This window comes from Oncorhynchus mykiss, chromosome 6 (genome assembly GCF_057628025.1).
Source record: "Oncorhynchus mykiss isolate SJ-2025 chromosome 6, ASM5762802v1, whole genome shotgun sequence".
NCBI lineage: Eukaryota > Metazoa > Chordata > Actinopteri > Salmoniformes > Salmonidae > Oncorhynchus > Oncorhynchus mykiss.
Window position 1 is genome coordinate 33,327,736 of NC_143027.1, and position 21,427 is coordinate 33,349,162.

The following is a 21,427-nucleotide window of genomic DNA, read 5'->3' on the forward strand; positions in this document are numbered from 1 at the left end:
ATAGTTTTTCCTAAGTAAAACCACATCTCCATCCATGGCTAATTTAAGGAAGGGCCCATTTTAGCTAGCTAGCTATCGGAGGACAACAACGAGATGCAACAATTTAAGTTTCTGTCAGGGACGTATGCTCTCATTGGGAAAATTGCCAAAATTGAAGCTGGCTTCCCTTGACACTTTTTTTTGGTGTGCCAGGACCATTCAGTGTTAGCTCAACGCTGATTGGCAAATGCTCACTGGCTTCCCTTGCCTTCAATGCTACGGGCAGCAACAATGTCATACTCGTTTGGACCAGACAGTATCAGATAGACGGCCTACACTTAGAGACAGAGGGGCGCTGTTTCGGAAAATTATGAAACACTGAGGCAAAATTTACTTTTTTTTATTTATTGATTTTTTTTGGTGGGGGAAGCCTTACTTTCTTGGCATCCATGAATTGGGATCCAATTCACACGAGGGATTTTATTTGTCCCCCTCCCCCAATTTTGTTGGACAAAATGACTGTAAAAACACCAGAAAATCAGCTTCAAGTCATTTTAATTTTGAAAAAAATAAGTTCCAAAGTATTCCCACGCATTATAGAGAGATATGTGATCGTAAGCGAGGTTTAAAATGATTATTATTCAGGTCAATTTACAATTATGTTCCCGCCCCCTGACCATCCGCTCAAGAAAAAGAAAACCTTCCTGTAGTTTTTTGCTCCAACCCTAATCTAGAGCACCGGATTCTTAATAATTAGTTGTTGAAAAGCTGAACCAGATCAGTTAACTGGGGTTGGAGCGAAAGCCTACAGGAGGATAGCTCTCAAGGAACAGGGTTGGAGAGCCCTGATCTAGTTGATGATCCCTGCCCTAGGGAGTCCTGTCAGTGGGTGTGGTTTTCTGTAGCTTCCAGGGGTGGGGCAGGGGCTTCGTTTTTTACGTGGTCGTCCAGCAGGCCCATCTGAGAATGAGAGGGGGAAAACATTAAAGTACACTGAACTAAAATATAAATGCAACATAACAATTTCAAAGATTTTACTGAATTACAGTTCATGAGGAAATCTGTCATTTGAAATAAATTAATTTGGCCTTAATCTATGATTGGGAATACAGATATGTATCTGTTGGTACGGCTGTGGTGGTCATGAAATTTTGTCAGCTGGTGATTGTCAACCAAATAACTGTCATTCTCACGGTATTTACCATTAATTAACAAACACAGCCTACAAGCCATTTTAAAAAGTAAACAGGTCTTAAACAGGTCTAAAGGAGCATGATATGAAGAAAAGAATAGCCTACTCTGAGTTGTCATGTTAGGTCCTGGTGTGGCTATGCCAAATGGCTGTGGGTTACACTAGTTCATTTAGCAGACAAGATTTGCTTATAATTCCATGGCATTGTTTTATAGTATGAAGAATAAAATAAATATTTTCTCAACCATTTGAGGGAGTGCGCACAAGGCTTATTCTATGTTGAGCGGCTAACAAGAAATACATTTGAAGTCAGAAGTTTACATACACTTAGGTTGGAGTCATTAAACCTCAGATTTTTTTTGTTGTAGACCTCCACAAGTCTGGTTCATCCTTGGGAGCAATTTCCAAATGCCTGAAGGTACTACGTTCATCTGTACAAACAATAGTACGCAAGTATAAACACCATGGGACCACGCAGCCGTCATACCACTCAGGAAGGAGACACGTTCTGTCTCCTAGAGATGAACGTAATTTGATGCGAAAAGTGCAAATCAATCCCAGAACAACAGCAAAGGACCTTGTGAAGATGCTGGAGGAAACAAGTACAAAAGTATCTATATCCACAGTAAAATTAGTCCTATATCAATATAACCTGAAAGGCCACTCAGCAAGGAAGAGGGGCACACTGTTCCAAAACCACCACAAAAAAGCCAGGCTACGGTTTGCAACTGCACATGGGGACAAAGATTGTACTTTTTGGAGAAATGTCCTCTGGTCTGATGAAACACAAATAGGACTGTTTGGCCATAATGACCATCGTTATGTTTGGAGGAAAAAGGGGGAGGCTTGCAAGTCAAATCATTTGTTATATTTTTTATTAGCGGCCGTCACTCCGATTTCTCCCACAATTGCATAGCCTATAGAAATGTAGCGCAACATGAGCTCTAATGAAGTGTTTGATTCGATTTTCAAACTCATTTGCATTGATGTCAGAGTGATTAGAGGGATAATAGAGTGCTGAGTACCAGGCAGTTAGCAAGTTTGGTAGGCTACTAATGACCAGTAGCAGCATCAGAGCTTGGAGAAGCCTAATTACCGTGACTAAACGGTCATGTGGAATGACTGCCTTCATGACGGTAATACAGTCACCGTAACCGATATCTTTAAAAAAGTAGGGAAGTGGACCAGAAAGGGACCACCCTTTGCATCATGCAACTCGACATCTTCGAGTTGATCAGGCTGTCGATTGTGGCCTGTGGAAGGTTGTCCCACATCTCTTCAATGGCTGTGCGAAGATGGGAACTGGAACACACCGTCATAATTCGATCCAGAGCATCCCAATCATGCTCAATGGGTGACATGTCTGGTGAGTATGCAGGCCATGGAAAAACTGGGACAATTTCAGCTTCCGGGAATTGTGTACCGATCCTTGCAAAAATGGGGCCGTGCATTATCATGCTGAAACATGTGGTCATGGCGGTGGAGGAATGGCACGACAATGGGCCTCAGGATCTTATCACGGTATCACTGTGCATTAAAATAGCCATCAATAAAATGCAATTGTGTTCATTGTCCGTAGCTTATTCCTGCCCATACCATAACCCCACCATGATGCACTCACCCACTCAACGCCATTCATGCTGTCTGCCAGGTACAGGATTAATCCACGAAGAGCAGACTTCTCTAACGTGCCAGTGGCCATCAAAGGTAAGCATTTGCCCACTGAAGTAGGTTACGACGTAGAACTGCAGTCAGGTCAAGACCCCGATGAGTACGACAAGCAAGCAGATGTGACGGTTTGTGCAAACCCACAATTTTATCAGCTGTCCGGGTGTCTGGTCTCAGATGATTCCACAGGTGAAGAAACTGGATGCGGAGGTTCTGAGCTGCCGTTGTTATACGAGGTTTGCGGTTGTGAGGCCGGTTGGACGTACTGCCAAATTCTCTAAAACGACGGAGACGGCTTATGATAGAGAAATTAACATTAAATTCTCTAGAAACGGCTCTGGTGGATATTTCTGCTGTCAGTATGCCAATTGCATGCTCCCTCAACTTGAGACATCTGTGACATTGTGTGATGTGGTTTGTGTAATAATCATGCTGTTTAATCAGCTTGATATGCCACACCTGTCAGGTGGATGGATTCTCACTAACAAGGATGTAAACAAATTTGTGCACAAAGTTTGAGAGAAACAAGATTTTGTGCGTTAAGGAAAATTGCTGGGCTCTTTTAATTCAGGTCATGAATTAGGACTCCTACATGTTGCGTTTATATTTTTGTTAAGTGTATAAAAAAAAACGTGCAGTTTCCCAGAAACAGATTAAGTCTAGTCCTGGAATAAAATGCACTTTCAACAAACGTGCTTTAATCTCTGTCCGGTAAACCACCCCTTTAAGTTTACGTTTATTTTAATGTGTTTTCAAATTAAATAAGCAGTAGTGTAGCATGCGATGAGAAAATGAATAACCAACGCTAACTACTGTCCAATTCAGATATTGATCAAAATACTTATGTTGAGGGTATCCTATATGCTGCGTCCTGTATATATTTACTTTAAAAAAAAGAGTCAACAAGCTTGTGACAAGCGTGTTTGACTTGATGTGTTAACTTGCCTCCCGGGGTTTGTAGACTCCTAGTTGGAGGCGACAGCAGATGACGTCCACCAGGAAGCCCACCATTCCATGGATCATACCTGTATGGAGAGGACAGAGAGAAGTATTAAGGCTTCCAAATGAATCAGTTCGGCTGGCGCCTAGACAAATTCGAACGAGGGTACTTGCATACTCCCTTAAAAATACATTCACTTGAAAAAAAGTAGAAAATTGGCAATAGTACTGTTTTTCCATTTTGAGACGCCGCAGCCAGCATATACTTGCTCAAAAGAGTCCGAATTAATCTAAGCTAACGCAAATCTCATTAATTTTGGCGTTTTGCATAGATGTTAGTTGCTCAATCTAAGATGTTTGGTGCAGTATTCCTCAAAAAAAAATGTGCATGAAAACTAGTCGTCTCTTGTTGAACGACAGACTTTATTGAAGAATCCCTACTTTCGACCATTCACCGACAAAGGGGCGTAGACTTCGGCTTGTCTGGAGAATTTTTTTTTTGGAGAGACAGCCCCCCCCCAAAAAAGCATTTCCCGAAGTCCAAAACGAACAAAAGGTTGTGATAATATACAGTACCAGTCAAAAGTTGACACACCTACTCATTCAAGGGTTTCTTTTTTAAAACTATTTTCTACATTGTAGAATAATAGTGAAGACATCAAAACTATGGAATCATGCTGAAACCCATAAAGTGTTATACAAATCAAAATTATTTTAAAATTCTTCAAAGTAGCCACCTTTTGCCTTGAGCTTTGCACACTCTTGGCATTCTCTCAACTAGTTTTTTCCAACAGTCTTGAAGGAGTACCCACATATGCTGAACACTTGTTGGCTGCTTTTCCTTCACTCTGCGGTCCAAAATCATTCCAAACCATCTCAATTGGATTGAGGTCGGGTGATTGTGGAGGCCAGGTCATCTGATGCAGCACTCCACCACTCTCCTTCTTGGTCAAATAGCCCTTACACAGCCTGGAGGTGTGTTGGGTCATTGTCTTGTTGAAAAACAAATGATAGTCCCACTAAGCGCAAATCAGATGTGATGGCGTAATGCTGCAGAATGTTGTGGTAGCCATGCTGGTTAAGTGTGCCTTGAATTTAAAAAAATAAATAAAATAAAAATAAATAAATCAGACAGTGTCACCAGCATAGCACCTCCACCTACATGCTTCACGGGAGGAACCACACATGGAGATCATCCATTCACCTACTCCGCCTCTCACAAAGACAGCGATTGGAACCAAAAAGCTCAAATTTGGACCAAAGGACAGATTTCCACCGGTCTAATATCATTGCTCGTGTTTCTTGGCCCCAAGCAAGTCTCTTCTTATTATTGGTGTCCTTCAGAAGTGGTTTCTTTGCGGCAATTAGACCATGAAGGCCTGATTCACGCAGTCTCCTCTGAATAGTTGATGTTAATGTCTTACTTGAACTCCGAAGCATTTATTTTAGGCTGCAAGCTGAGGTGCAGGTAACTCTAATGAACTTAACCTCTGCAGCAGAGGTAACTCTGGGTCTTCCATTCCTGTGGCGGTCCTCATGAGACAGTTTCATCATAACGCTTGATGGTTTTGTATACCACCGCTACCTTGTCACAAAACAACTGATTGGCTCAAACACATTAAGGAAAGAAATCCCACAAATGTACTTTTAACAAGGCACACCTGTTAATTGAAATGCATTCCAGGTGACTACCTCATGAAGCTGGTTGAGAGAATGCCAAGAGTGTGCAAAGCTGTCATCAAGGCAACGGGATGCTACTTTGAAGAATCTCAAATATAAAATATTTTGATTTGTTTAACACTTTTTTGGTTACTACATGATTTCATAGTTTTGGTGTCTTCACTATATGCTACAATGTAGAAAATAGTCAACATAATGAGCAGGTGTGTCCAAACCTTTGACTGGTACTGTATGCGCTAACTCTCCCGAACTGTTTAGGCTGGGAAGGAAGCGACTACCTGGACCTTTTCCATTGCACAACATTTTTTTACGATGTGCCCTAATGATAATGACCCAGGTGGACATACTTGGGGTGTTTTCCCTAGGAAGCAAACGGGACAAAATAGGGAGGGGCTAACCTTAACTTGTCCAATAAGAGACATGTTTTTGTTGCAAAACATTTTGCAACATTACACACTACTGAATACACCCCTGTACACTTGTTGCCAGCTGTGTGTGGGTACCTGTGGTGGAGAAAATGCCTCCGATGATGCCACAAAGCCTGACGAGGAACCTCCACAGGGGCATGTGCTGCTCGGTGACTTTCACCATCAACGAGCTGATGTCATACTTCATAAAGATCCCAGATACTCCGTGGCTGCCCACCGCGTGGTTGATCACCCGCTCCTACACAAACAGGGTGAAACGATGACGATACACCCACACTTTCAGTTCATCCACACACACAGCATAGACCTTGTACACTCAAATAAACACACATCCTGGACCTACCCTTTCGGTGACAGAGTACTGGTTTGTGTCTGCTGAGATCTGGTAGGTGTTCAGTTTAGTGGGCACTATGGTGATGAAGTACTGAAACATCTGATTATCTGACGAGGATCAAAGGAAAACAGTCCATACATTAATATATATTCTTTAATGAAGGATGAAATTAACAAAGTTACAATTCCTATACAATGTCCCAATTTCTTCAGAACATGTTGAGGCAGACAAACTACTTCCCCAAAAAACCCATGACTTATATGTGCATTTAGGAAGCCTGTCATGTAGCCTGTTTGATGTGACGTGATAAAGCCTTGGGTTTAAATACTATTTGAAATATTTCCAATGCTTTGATAATTGACTGGAGTGCCAGGTGTGTGGGGATTGCACTTTTGGAACTTTTCTATTGAGCTTGCCTGTTACAATGGAAACAATCAAGCATGGCGTCAGTATTTGAATGATTTGTACCCAGGACTGACTGGGTCTTTTTACTTACGGTCAGTGCAGACTTTCTCTGTCCCGTCCAGAGGGTTGATGATCCCTGGGATCTCCTCTCCGAACGACAGATGGTCGATGCGATGGGAGAAGTTGTATGCTGTAATCAACAACAAATCAGAACAATCATTAACTCCAGGTCTGTGGATATCGTCAGGTTTAAATGTGTTAACTCAATTGAAGACATCACATAGTTCCATCATAACTTACATTTGTTTAGGATGTTTTTATGTATCATGTATGGGAGTTAAACTCTAAACAAAGAAACTTACTATCGTGGCTGACGAGGGCCGCTAGATGGGCGTGGCCTCTAGGATGTGGGATAGCCCTGTAGGTGATGTGAAAAGGTCAAGCTTGCGGAGACTCCTCCCATATAGGGCATGATAACTCATATTCTAGAGTCAAACATCTAGGTCATGTTCATTAGGCACCCAACGGAGAAAACAGACAAACAGGGAGGGACAACCTGGAAACACTCATTGTGTTCATTAGGGCACACTAGCTAGAAGTTAGTTGTAGAGAGAGGAGCGGTGACCTACTTGCCCACAGTGATGTGGAAGTTGCCAGCCACCTTGTTGACATAAAGATGGCCGTGTATCCTGCAGGCCGCAGGCGACTGGGAGGGGCTGTCCTCTCTCGAAGGAGAATAGAGGGAGGGGAGTCACTTCAATAACATAACCGTAATCATTCAATACAGTTTATCAATTACTTCAATACCTAACTTCACTCAAACACACACACTGTCACAGCAAAACTGTATTATTTTTTTCCAGACCTGGGAGGAAGGGCGGTGGGGGATCCTTTCAGGACTGTCTTGAAGATCACATCCTGCAGCGAGTGTTCCTCCCTAAGACGGTCCTGGATCATCAGCAGAGTTCTGGGGGAGAAAGGGAGATGAGTGAGCAAGGGAAAGGTTAAACACGGGAGTGTTGTAGAGGGGAGTCACTATATAGGAGTGAGAAGTTATAACAGATGGTCAATGGATAGCCTTCACTCCACCATACGGTCTTTACTTTATTAGGTTTATTTGACAGATATTATGCATCATGATCAAAATGTGTGAAAATGTGCCACATGTAGCCAACCATCTCATCTTTTGCTTCTCTGTATGCAACATTACCATTTTAGTTGTGCATGTGCAGATGCATTCTGGTGGTGCATTTTTATACTGTCAGGAGACATATCTTGTGGCTGATATATCTTACCTGTGCCACAGCCTTTGCTGAGGAGAGAGGTCAAAGGTGACCTGCAAGGTGACCGTGGGAAAAAATATTAAGAAAGGGCATTGTCACTGGAAAGATATTATGATGAAATTTATGGAACCCTGAATTCTCACCGCACTTGCATCTTGTCATTGTCAGGTTGTCATTGTGTCTTTACTGTTCTTAACTGACTGGCCTGGTTAGGCTGCTATAGCAGGTACCAGACAGAGTCATACTTACTGGCTCATAATGTAGGCCATCTGAAGCTACCATGGTCTCTGCCAAGTCTAGGACATCTGCACCTACAACTACATACAGCCACCCAGACAAACAGCAAATCAATTAATAATATAATCAATCAATATGACATGATGGAAGAGACGGGCAGCCTAGTCAATGGCTTCATACAACACTACTGAAATGTTAATTCTACTGCTGACAAACACAATCACATTATATCCTAGATGTCCATGTCTAGGCCTAAATTGTGAGAGCAACCTTCAAACAGTGTAAATACTTACATTGACACCTCATGGCAACTGTGATGTCTATGTTTATTCTTAATTTACTGCAAAAGAGAGAAGATTGTGTTAGTTAGCCCTATAGTGCACTTGGTATTTCCCTGCTGACGTTGCCCAGCTAACTCAAAAATGATATGCCAGACTGTTGCGTTTGTGTTCATTAGGCACCAAACGGAAGCAAATGGACTGAAACTGGTAGGGACCAACTAACATTCACTTTCCACTGCAAAACACTTTAAAAAAAATAATCTCTTTGGTGACTAATGAACATGACCATGGTCTTGAGAGTTGATTTTTACCTGGAGAAGTCTTTATCAACTTCATACTCATACTGCATCCATGTGTCTCGATAGACAAAGAACTCAAGGAAAGCCAGCAGAGCCATGGCTGTGAAGGCTATCAGGGACACTGAAAAGACAGCAAAGGAGGAGTGATGTAGAAGGCCAAGTTTACAACTGGAATAGGCTACTCATTGATTAAAATAAGCAAACAGGTACATGACTATACTAGGGTTGGCCTAGATGCTCTGTTCTAAACTTTGCCCTACAGTATATGTTATTGATTGTCCATTGCACTTATACTACGGTTGACATCGTTGATGGACTCGAGGTGTTGGGTTACTCTTAATAGCATACATTAATTTAACATTTTACAATGTATCCAATCTATAATTTTAATAATAGTTTATTTACAATTCATATTTACATTGGCTAGTTAATAACGCACCTGTTCCCCCACTGGCTGTGGTTTCCACATAGCTCTCTGGAACCTTAGGGAATGCATCCAGCTCCTTCACCAGGGTTAGAGCCTTCTTCCGGGACACTAGTCTCCTCATCTTGTTTGGGGCAAGCGTCCACTGGATCCCTCATGCATTAAATCTTTAAGTTCAACATAGAAGTAAACTGTGTTATATAGCCTAGCAATCTTATACAAATAATGTCATATCCGAATACTTTTAACAGTGGCCGCTTGAAAGGACTTTATGAAAACGATATTTCCTCTCTAGCAAACAAGAATGGCAAGTTTAAACCCTCCCATCTGTTTCTGGCCACAGGTATGCAGAATATTCTGAGCCACCACCTGGCACTTTTTACATTCTGTTTGCCTATTGACGTTTCCCAGCTGACTAGAAGCTGGTAGTTAGCTAGCTATCTTGGCTACCGGTAGCTATCAAACCCGGCTGTGTATTTTATAATAGTCATACTTCGGTCGTTACTGTCTCGGGTGCCCATTCATTTTCGCCATAGAGGGAAATCCGATTTTTGTATCAATCCATTGTTCTATGCTTGGTTCAGGATTGAAACATCTGGATACTGCGTTAGTTGTTGCAACAAAAAAAAACTGCCGCTGGTAACCTTTGACCTGGTGTACTACCATAGACGTTTGAGTAGAGTGCATTCATTTTGCCACAGTGCCCTCTGGTGATCAACAGTAAGCAGACTGACTCCGCCCACAGACATCCATTCTTCTTCGGTGGGGTTTATCGGCGGTTGGCATCCAACGTTATGGTGCATTACCGCCACCTACTGTTTTGGAGTGTGGGCCAGAGACAGGGAGAAACTAAATCCTACCTGCCAGCCCCATTGCTCTTAAAAAATATAAAATATTTGAGACTATATCTAATGACGTTCTACTCAATATACTCTTTAAACAAATGTTCTGTATCCCCTTCTCTCTCATACTAGATCTCAACCTCTCTCTTTCCCTCCAATAATGTCTGCACTGTATCAATACATGCTCCACGATCTGTTTCCTGGCAATACATTTTCCTGTTAGATACTTTCCTATCACATGTAAGGTCTTATTCAACTGGCTGTGTCCCACCCTTAATGTTGTAAATATTCTTGCCGCTCTCCCCTCCCCAACTTTCCTCTGTACTTGAAATAAAATCTTGCCCTTAGTATCTCTATTCCACTGCTCCTACCATTTCTCCACCATCACTCAGGCTTTTTGCCTCTGCCTTGCTCATTGAATCTACCACATCAACATCCCGACTACTTAGTGCTTGTTTAGCCAGTACATCAACTGCCTCGTTCCCTTACACTCCCACATGAGCTGGGGCCCATGTAAATATTATCTGTATACCCATTTGTTTACTCCTGTCATGGGTTTGTAGCGCCTCATACAGCAGGTTGTGTCTGCTACGTGATTTAAAAGGACTGGATACTCCTTAGCACTGCACATGAATCAGAGCAAATAACTACTCTTTCTGGCTTAACTTCCTCCACCCACTGCAAGGCCAACAGTATGGCCATCATCTCCACTAAATATACAGCCAGCTGATCTGTAATACGTTTCCTGACTCTCCCCCACATTCCTGCACTACAAATGCTGACCCAGTACATCCTGTCCTTGGATCTTTTGAACCATATGTGTAGACGGCCACAAAATTCTGATACACAGTATCCAGATGTCTCTTAAACCAATCAGATAGATCAACACCATCCCTATCTTTCTGTCATCTCTCCAACACTTCTAGATCAACTACTGGAGGTGGGAGTAGCCATGGTGGATTTACAGGAATAGCTACCATTGGACTAAACTCCCTTCCATACAACCCCATCTCCTTCACCTGGGTATTACCCACCCACCCAAAGCTTGTGTTCGGTCTTCGCTCATGTTCTCAGCATGCCTGTAAAATCCCTTTTGCAGGCTGAGACACCCCATGTCCTTTTAGGCGGACCCAATAATACATTGCCAGCTGCTGTCTCCTAATCTGCAATGGCATTTCCCCCATCTCCACCTGTAGTGCAGCCACTGGGGACGTCCGGAACGCCCCACTACATATTTAGAGTCCTTGCCCGTTTGACATCTAGCCTTTCCAATGATGTCCGGGGCTGCCGAACCATACGCTATACTGCCATAGTCTACTACAGATCGGATCAATGCAACATACATGGTCCTCAATGTGGCATGCCAAGCCCCCCACTCCTTCCCTGTCAGACAGCGCAACACATTTAGTATCTTCTTACACTTTCCCACCACTCTCTCAATGTGTTCTGCCCAGGCCATTCTAGTATCAAAGTATAACCCAAAGAACCAAAGGCCTCCACCCTCTCCAAGTTTCTCCCATATAACCTCAAGCATAACTTATCTCCCACCTTCCTCCTGGTAAAGAACACTGTCAGTTCTCTACAGAGAACCTGAATCCCCACATTAATGCCCACCGCTCAACCTCATAAATTGCTTCCTGTACCTTCCTGACTATATATGGTACATTTCCTCCTCTCTTCCATAAGGCCCCATCATCTGCAAATAACAACCTCCCAATATCCGGCTGTACCTGAGAGTAAACATCATTGATCATGATTGAGAACAACAGAGGACTAATCACGCTCCCCTGCTGTGTACCATTATCCACCATGTAGCTGCCTGATAGAGACTTCCCCACCCTCACCTGGATAGACCTTCCAAACAGGAAATCCTTTATCCAGTTGTACGTTCTTCCTCCTACCCCATAATATCAAGCTTGATTAACAACCACTCCTTCCACATCATATCACATGCCTTATCCACATCAAAAAAATACAGCTACAACACTCTCCTTGTTCATCTGAGCCTTCCTGACCTGTGCTTCTAAGCAGAGCACTGGGTACATTGTTCCCCTACCCTTCCTGAATCCGCTCTGATGTGGCAATACTGACCCCCTGCTCTCCAGGAAGTAAGTTAGCCTCTCCGTTATCATACACTCCATAATCTTAGTGATGTTAAGGCTATTGGCCAATAGCTTGTTGGCCTCGTTGGGTCTTTCCCTGGCTTCCAGATTGGTACCACTACTGCCTCCTTCCAGCTGCCTGGTAGTTTCCCCTCCTCCCACACTCTGTTGTACAACACCAATATTTTATCCAGTGCCTCATCACTAAGATGGGCCAACTTAACATAGCACACCTCATCTTTCCCAGGTGAAGTTAACCCAGCCTTACCTATTGCCCTTTACACCTATGCCATTGTAAATGGTGCATTCAACACATAATTTACATCCTCCCTCCTATCCAGCACTCCAGGATGCTCCTCTCTCGTTCTCTCTCTCCCCCTCATCTGACAAATTTGCCTAGCTATGCACTTGGACAAAGGCTTGGGCCATCATCTCTGCCTTCTCCTCATCTGTTACTGCCACATCCTTCCCACTCGTCAACACTGGAAATCCCACTCCCTTCTGACCCCACTCATCCTCTGAATCATCCCCATACTTCTCCCACTGGTGTCGCCCTTCCAATGGTGTCACAGAACCGACGCCAACATGACCTCTGTCTGACGAATAGTTCTCTTCACCAGCGCCTGCTTATACTAAATCAGATGTTGGAAGTTGTGTCCTTTTCAGCACTCTAAATTAGAGGTCGACCGATTATGATTTTTCAACGCCAATACCGATAATTGGAGGACCAAAAAAAGCCGATACCGATTAATCAGACGATTTTTATATATATTTGTAATAATGACAATTACAACAATACTGAATTAACATTTTTATTTTAACTTCATATAATACATCAATAAAATAAATTTAGTCTTAAATAAATAATGAAACATGTTCCATTTGGTTTAAATAATGCAAAAACACAGTGTTGGAGAAGAAAGTAAAAGTGCAATATGTGCCATGTAAAAAAGCTAACATTTAAGTTCCTTGCTCAGAACATGAGAACATATGAAAGCTGGTGGTTCCTTTTAACATGAGTCTTCAATATTCCCAGGTAAGAAGTTTTAGGTTGTAGTTATTATAGGACTATTTCTCTCTATACCATTTGTATTTCATATACCTTTGACTATTCAATGTTCTTATAGGCACTATAATATTGCCAGCCTAATCTCGGGAGTTGATAGGCTTGAAGTCATAAACAGCACAATGCTTGAAGCACAGCAAAGAGCGGCTGGCAAACGCAGGAAAGTGCTGTTTGAATGAATGCTTACAAGCCTGCTGCTGCCTACCACCGCTCAGTCAGACTGCTCTATCAAATATCAAATCAAAGACTTAATTATAATATAATAAACACACAGAAATACAAGCCTTGGGGCTTTAATATGGTCAAATCCGGAAACTATCATTTTTGAAAACAAAACGTTCATTATTATTTCAGTGAAATACGGAACCGTTCCGTATTTTATTGAATGGGTGGCCTCCCTAAGTCTAAATATTGCTGTTACATTGCACAACCTTCAATGTTATGTCATAATTATGTCAATTTCTGGCAAATTAATTACCGTCTTTGTTAGGAAGAAATGGTCCTTCACACAGTTCGCAACGAGCCAGGCGGCCCAAACTGCTGCATGTACCCTGACTCTGCTTGCACAGAATGCAAGAGAAGTGACACAATTTTCCCCAGTTAAAATAAATTATGTTAGCAGGCAATATTAACTAAATATGCAGGTTTAAAAATATATACTTGTGTATTGATTTTAAGAAAGGCGTTGATGTTTATGGTTAGGTACACATTGGTGTAACGACAGTGCTTTTTCGCGAATGCGCTTGTTAAATCATCACCCGTTTGGAGAAGCAGGCTGTGATTCGATGATAAATTAACAGGCACCGCATCGATGATAAATTAACATGCACCGCATTGATTATATGCAACGCTGGACAAGCTAGATAAACTAGTAATATCATCAACCATGTGTAGCTAACTAGTGATTATGTTAAGATTGATTGGCTTTTATAAGATAAGTTTAATGCTAGCTAGCAACTTACCTTGGCTCCTTCCTGCACTCGCGTAACAGGTGGTCAGCCTGCCATGCAGTCTCCTCGTGGAGTGCAATGTAATCGGCGTCCAAAAAATGCAGATTACCGATTGTTATGAAAACTTCAAATCGTCCCTAATTAATCGGCCATGTCGAATCGGTCGACCTCTACTCTAAATGCCCTGTTCCTACTCCTCACCATTGCCCCACACTCCTTTGTCCTCCACGGGACTGCTTTCCTCCTCCTCCCTGAACTCTTAGGTATAGCCTCAGTAGCTTTCCCCACTAACACTGTTCTCACCCAGTTATTCATACTATCCACTTCCCCTCTCAAATCCACCCGAGCCATCACCCGCTCACTTAACTCCTGAAACTGATCCCACTTGCCCTTTCAAACACCCACCTGCCTACCACTAACACCTCCTCCTCCCTCTGGCCTACTGTGCATACTATGGGGTAATGATCACTCCCTACTGTCAACTCCTCCCAGTCACAGATTCCTGTCATCACACTAGATACCCGAGAGGTCCAATCCAAACTCTTTCCCTGTAACTACATCAATCCTAGTCCCTCGGCCATCATTCAGGCACACCAGATCTTTAACTTCTATCAGATTTTCCATCACCTGGTCATTTCCATCCATCCATCCACCCCCAGAGCGTGTTGTGGACATTAAAATCCCCACATATTACCTTACTTCTATCCTGGCCCTCCACCATCTCCAACTCTTCTAGGTCTAATACCTGACACGTATTATAGTAGTTCACTACCATCTCTCCTCTCAACCACACTGCCACCACCACATATTCCTGTTCAATACCTTTACCTAGCATCCTGTATGGAAGTCCTTGCTTTATGAAGGTGGCACATCACCCCTACACCTCTGTCCCTATGTGTTATAAACTCCACATTCGGTTTGAGTCATGTTTCCTGCACACAAATCACATCAGGCTTAGCTGGCATATCCACAATTGAATTATTTAACCCCTGCCCATTAGCCAACAGGCTTGGAGCATTCCATTGTAGTACTACCATCATAATTAAGATCCAGTAATACAGGACTCCACCCTCGGCTGATTGAGGTCATCTTGAACCTCTTCCCATGTCAAGCCTGTCATACTCAGATGTCTCCCAGCAGCACCCACTATTCGCTTAATCTTCTCCGTTTCAGACTTTACTTCAGCGGTGCTGTTGATAACTCCTGCTATGAACGTCACCAGCTTTCTCTTATCCATGTATACCATATCGCCACCCACCTGCCCCGTAATCCCCATCTAGATGCTCCTACCCATCTCTCTCTTGAACCTGTATCTCTCTGGACCTGAACCACCCTCACTGCCTCCACAGAAGACACCCTTCTCTCACTTGTTGCACCACCACTGCCTGCTTCATAGCCTCACACACACTATATGCCACATTATGAGCTATGAACTATGGTTCATTTATTTTGGAAGTACCTGGTCCTTGAAGTGTAAGAGTATAGACGGGCTATCTGCTCTAACTCCACCCCTTATTGCTTGCAATCTATGAACATTCACTAAAACGCCTCCTGTCAAATTGTCCCTTATCTCTTGAATGCTAACACTCACGGGCACTCCTGTTATCACCCCTTTAATCCACTGCTTCCCTGCTTGATCACTCCAGCTGCTCGACAACACCTTACACTTACTTCCCTATTTGCTTCACTCAGAGCTTTTTCCCTCTGCGCCATTTCATTACAGAACACCAACAAACTACCATCTCTTAACGCTTTAGCATTGACAACTTCCCCAGCCAACTCTTTTATCACAGCCGTAAGTCAACCTTATCGGACTCATCGCCCCTGCTCCCCCTTCCTCCCTAAACTTCAGAATCACTTTCTGCTCCTCCTCACCTCCATGCGTCTTATCTTGCCCTCTCTCGGCACTTTCTACCTCCGAACTGCAGCTAGCGTTAGAAACTATGTTGCTCTCCTCAGACTTCCTTTTCTGCCTCCTCTCTGCCTCCAAAGACCTCTCGCTCCCCTTCAAACCCCTACTCCCTTTCTCTCCCGCTTTCTTTTTCTCTTTCTTACTCCCTCCTTTATTGTACCACTATACTCCATACTTTCTTCTCCTACCATCCCTGACCCAATCACAACACAGCTGTGCCGAACCGCCGCCACACCGAGTAAAGTTTGATTGCTTGTTTTTCCGCTAATTCTAACTGTTAACACAACGTCGCTTCCGTTTAGCTTGCAAAGTGGAAAACAACCCTTTATACAGTAGCGCCTCCCCGCACGCCCCACAGACATCCACATGAGTGCCCATCGAAGTCATTCCATGAAACATGTGAACATTGTAAATTACAACTAGGCCTATTTGATAACCAACTTTTCTTGACCGTTGTATTCCTGTCATTGGTCAATTTGCACATAACTCACCGGGCGCACACTGGTTGGATCAACATTGTTTCCACGTCATTTCAATGAATTTACGTTGAACCAACGTGCAATATATGTTGAATTTAGGTCTGTTTGGAGTGTTTATCCGACTGAATAAAAAAAAAAAATATATATATCCTCCCTACTTCTAAAACCGAAAGTGCGCCACTGATAGTTACTATACTTTGCTCTCCCATTTCCAAGTTTTCAATGTTTTCCTATTGAGGTACTGTAACTAAAGATGGTTTAGTATGAAGAGTATGAAGTATGAAGATGGTTTAGAAACTCTGCTTTAGCCTATGTTTTGTTAGGTTTAGTCATAGAGTTGTATATAGGACTTTTGTGCCCAAAAGCCAGTTTTAGTATGGGCAGTGCCATTGAGGACTTTCACCATTTTGAAGTAGTCAACTGGGTGAGACCACTGAGATATTTATGAACTGGAGATCGTTTCCAAGATGACAGACTGTTGTTTTCAACGTAATCCACTCACGGTCGCATATGCTGTTTTGTGGTGGTTGCCATCTGCTAAACAGAGCCGATAATGTCTGCACACTCAGTGCGCACTGGAGTAGCAGCGACATCATCATCCAGAAACACGACAAACATTGAATGAATATAACATTTTAATATCTTCAGCTGTGAGTGATGGGAAAAAACAAGCATAGCGCTTGCAACTTCAGGGTTATGGGTTCGATTGTGGGTTTGACCAACTGGCAAGTGTCTTCACTGACAGTTTCAAACTCTCCCTGACCGAGTCTGTAATACCTACATGTTTCAAGCAGACCACAATAGTCCCTGTGCCCAAGAAAGCGAAGGTAACCTGCCTAAATGATTACCGCCCCGTAGCACTCACGTCGGTAGCCATGAAGTGCTTTGAAAGGCTGGCCATGGCTCACATCAACAGCATCCTCCCGGATACCCTAGACCCACTCCAATTTGCATACCGTCCCAACAGATCCACAGATGACACAATCTCAATCGCACTCCACACTGCCCTTTCCCACCTGGACAAAAGGAACACCTATGTAAGAATGCTCTTCATTGACTACAGCTCAGCATTCAACACCATAGTGCCCACAAATCTCATAACTAAGCTAAGGACCCTGGGACTAAACACCTCCCTCTGCAACTGGATCCTTGACTTCCTGACGGGCCTCCCCCAAGTTGTAAGGGTAGGCAACAACACATCTGCCATGCTGATTCTTAATGCTGGGGCACCTAAGGGGTGTGTGCTTAGTCCCCTCCTATACTCCCTGTTCACCTACGACTGCATGGCCAAACACGACTCCAACACCATCATTAAGTTTGCTGACAACCCAACAGTTGTAGGCCTGATCACCAACAATGATGAGACAGCCTATAGGGAGGAGGACAGGTGACAGGAAAACAACCTCTCCCTCGATGTGAGCAAGCGAAAGGAGCAAATCGTGGACTACAGGAAAAGGCAGGCCAAACAGGCCCCCATTGACATCGAAGGGGCTGTAGTGGAGCGGGTTGAGAGTTTCAAGTTCCTTGGTGTCCACATCACCAACAAACTATCATGGTCCAAACACACCAAGACAGCCGTGAAGAGGGCACGACAACACCTTTTCCCCCCTAGGAGACTGAAAAGATTTGGCATGGGTCCCCAGATCCTCAAAAAGTTATACAGCTGTATCCTGACCGGTTGCATCACTGCCTGGTATGGCAACTGCTCTGCATCTGACTGTAAGGCGCTACAGAGGGTAGTACGTACGGCCCAGTACCTCACTGGAGCCAAGCTTCCTACCATCCAGGACCTATATACCAGGTGGTGTCAGAGGAAGGCCCAAAAAATGGTCAGAGACTCCAGTCACCTATAGACTGTCCTCTCTGCAACCGCACAGCAAGCGGTACCGGAGTGCCAAGTCTAGGACCAAAAGGATCCTTAACAGCTTCTACCCCCAAGCCATAAGACTGCTCAACAATTAATCAAATGGCCACCCGGACTATTTACATTCACCCCCCCACCCCCCCTTGTTTCTACCCAGCTGATACTCACTGTTTATTATCTATGCATAGTCACTTTACCCCTACCTACATGTACAAAACTCGACTAACCTGTAACCCTGCACATTGACTCAGTACCAGTACCCTCTCTATATAGCCTCATTATTGTTATTTTTTATTGTGTTACTTTTTATTTTACTATTTTTACTTTAGTTTATTTAGTAAATATTTTATTATCTCTTTCTTGAATTGCATTGTTGGTTAAGAGCTTGTAAGTAAGGTCTGTTGTCGTGCACCTGTTGTATTCAGAGCATGTGACAAATAACATTTAATTGTATTTTATTCCCACGGGGACTAGTACAAAAAAGTATGAAAATGGATGCACTCACTACTGTAAGTCGCTCTGGATAAGAGTGTCTGCTAAATTAGTCAAATGTAAATGTAATTCAGATCATCATGGGGGATCAACCAATTAATTATACTTGTGAGTAAACATTCCAGAACTGCAGGTGCCAGTATATTGCCAGCCTTGGCTTTATACCTGTTCAAACAACACGCTCCAGGGGGCAGTATCCACCCTTTCAGTTTGTTTACCAACTCATAGAAGTAGTGATGGGCATTCTGTCTCTTTTCAGTGAGCCGGCTTGTTCTGCTCAGCTCACCAAAAAGAGCTGGCTCTTTTAGCTCCCAAATGGCTCTTTAAAAAAAATATGTTTTGTATTTTTCAAGTCAAACAGTTTGCGATAGTTTGACTATGATTGGTGTTAAAACAATTCTAATTAACTTATTAAAGGAAGTCATACTCTACCTTAACCACAATGTATTTAAAAATGCATTGGTTTGTTATGAAAAGGAATGCTATTAAACATTTGCATTTAATGTATAACTTTTTAATGTGCATATAAATCTAAACATTCAAAACGAATAGAATCTGAACAGCATAATAGAATATTGCACCATATCAAAGCAAAATAAATAACAATTTGCAAAACTGCAGCGTCCCACAAATTGAAATAAATGTAAAAAATAAGGATGCTATTACACATGTGCATTTAAAGTATAACTTTTTTAATGTCAAATTGCAGCATCCCACAAATTGAAATACATTTTAAAAATAAGGATGCTATTACACATGTGCATTTAAAGTATAACTTTTTAATGTATATAAACAAAGTGCATATAAATTTAACAATTCAAAACGAATACAATCTGAACAACACAATAATAGAATTGTGCACCATATCAAAGACAAATAAATAACAATGTGCAAAACTCCAACATCGCACTTAAAAAATTAAACGGGTCCCTCTTTTCTCTCTCTTCTTTATTGCCATGTTATAACCAGCAGCACACAGCAATGCTGACCATATTTTTATTTTATGAGAGTTGCATTCAGAAATGCAAGCTGCCTCACTTTCGAGGGGCTGATGCGGTTTCTTCTCTCAGTAATTATTTGTCCCGTTTTCGAGAAGCCCTCTCAGAGGGAACGGATGTGGCCACTATGCAGTCTCTCCCTGTCATGATTTAAGTAAGCCGTGGGTTGACAGAGGCCTTGTTCTTCCACCAGCTCAGAGGATCTGCAGATCTTTCAGAATGAATGTGTGTGCGCTTGAGCATTTAGGCCTATATTATTTTATTTATTTTTTGGTTCTTTGAATTAGTTAATTTCATTCATTTAAATATATTGATTCTTCATATCTTAATTTTTGTAGATTTCTATAAGTTGATTCGGCTCGTCTGATATGCGAGCTGGCTCCCAACGTTCACCTACAAGAGCCGGCTCCTTTAAAAGCGAACGACCCATCACTACATAGAAGTTGTAGAAGAAGAAAATTGACTACTTCAAAATAGAGATGGCCTCAATAGAGCTGCCCGCGCGCTCACAGACACCATCACGGTAGAGATACAATATTGCAATCTCTATACAACTATATTGGTTTAGGAAACCACAGAGCTTCCTGGGCCCTTATAAGACCAATTATCCATTCACGCAATAATTGATAGGTGCTACCTGCCGCTACCATATTATCATCAACCGACATCGGTTGTTTAATACACATTTGTAGTCTCTTATAATTGATGTATTTTCACCATGAATTGGCCTAATCAACCTAACCTAGGCTAGATTATTAAAATATTTGCTTATATTTCACTGCATTTTATTTTTCCTTGTTTCTTTGTAGACCTACATATATTTGTGTGCTGCTCCTTTTCTCCGATGGAATGGAACTACACATCCCGATGTGCGCCTGGTTGTGTGACCCCCCGCCAATCGAGAGCGTGTGATTTGGCGCTGAGCGAGATAGACAAGGCCCAAAGCAGGGTGATTTTGTTACAGCTAGAGGAAGAGGGAGCAAGCGAAATTAAAATACAGAAGGGGCGAGATTTATACATAATTCCCACCTAGGTTCCGCAAAATACTAGGCCCCCTTAGGTTCTACAGCCAATAGACAAGACTTGGGGACCGAGCAGTGGCTGTAAATTGGCCCTATTAAAGAATTGCGTTAGAAACGGGGAGGCCTGCACTCTGTCCGAATATTTTTTTATTTGATCTCTTTTTGTAAATTGCTCAAAGAAGCGCAGATATCTGGTGTATGTGTTTAGAATGGGACACGCTGAAGGTATTGGCATTTTTATTTTACTACATCTCGCGACTCAGCATTTCGTTCTACGTTCTCTCTCTTGTTGATAATCAGCTTGCTGTCATTATCGTAGCGGTACATTTAGTCGTGTAGATTTAGGGTATTGTTATATCCTCGTTTTTTTCAAACGAATGATTGATGTGTATAATCACGGTAGACAATTTTGTTTAGAGGTGCAATGGCAGCCATATTGGTAACAATGTACAGCTTCGTTTGCCATCGTGTTTCTAGTCGTCTGGATTGTATTGAAATGGCAACAAATCAATGTGTTAATATTGCGGACGTGTCAGAATACAAGCACATCA

The 21,427-nt window shown here is 42.6% G+C and overlaps 2 protein-coding genes across 9 annotated transcripts in view; one reads left to right on the forward strand and one right to left on the reverse strand.

Annotated features, from left to right (window-relative positions):
- Window positions 1–517: 517 nt before the first annotated feature.
- On the reverse strand, window positions 518–16,321 carry LOC110525800 (endoplasmic reticulum-Golgi intermediate compartment protein 2). Of its 3 annotated transcripts, none has more exons than XM_021606233.3 (14): window positions 14,122–16,321; window positions 9,165–9,316; window positions 8,738–8,846; window positions 8,439–8,485; window positions 8,158–8,225; window positions 7,921–7,961; window positions 7,491–7,592; window positions 7,255–7,350; window positions 6,988–7,043; window positions 6,717–6,815; window positions 6,230–6,327; window positions 5,962–6,124; window positions 3,785–3,864; window positions 518–939 (listed from the first exon to the last, which is right to left on the reverse strand). In XM_021606233.3, exons 2-14 carry the CDS (start codon window positions 9,271–9,273, stop codon window positions 862–864), a joined length of 1,146 nt encoding a protein of 381 aa, XP_021461908.1. In that variant the 5' UTR covers window positions 9,274–9,316; window positions 14,122–16,321; the 3' UTR covers window positions 518–861. The 3 variants fall into 3 exon arrangements, with proteins under 3 accessions (XP_021461908.1, XP_021461909.1, XP_021461907.1); XM_021606234.3 differs by having other exon boundaries at window positions 15,985–16,217; XM_021606232.3 differs by lacking the exon at window positions 14,122–16,321 and adding an exon at window positions 9,643–12,676.
- Window positions 16,322–20,731: 4,410 nt separating this feature from the next.
- LOC110525799 (histone-lysine N-methyltransferase NSD3) overlaps window positions 20,732–21,427 on the forward strand; it is a 29,073-nt gene continuing 28,377 nt past the window's right edge. For all 6 annotated transcript variants that reach the window (XM_036979944.2, XM_036979946.2, XM_036979947.2 and 3 more), the window contains exon 1: window positions 20,732–21,101. The gene's annotated coding sequence lies outside the window, so the exon portion shown is untranslated. The remainder of the gene's footprint in view (window positions 21,102–21,427) is intronic.

What these genes read in the sequence shown, in the direction of transcription:
- LOC110525800 (XM_021606233.3), bottom strand. Translation starts at nt 9,273, where the DNA reads ATGAGGAGACTAGTGTCCCGGAAGAAGGCTCTAACCCTGGTGAAGGAG. An exon ending in CAGCAAAGGCTGTGGCACAG is followed by an intron (nt 7,593 to 7,920) that starts GTAAGATATATC and finishes TTTCTCCCCCAG; the next exon opens with AACTCTGCTGATGATCCAGG. An exon ending in TTCCACATCACTGTGGGCAA is followed by an intron (nt 7,044 to 7,254) that starts GTAGGTCACCGC and finishes CATCACCTACAG; the next exon opens with GGCTATCCCACATCCTAGAG.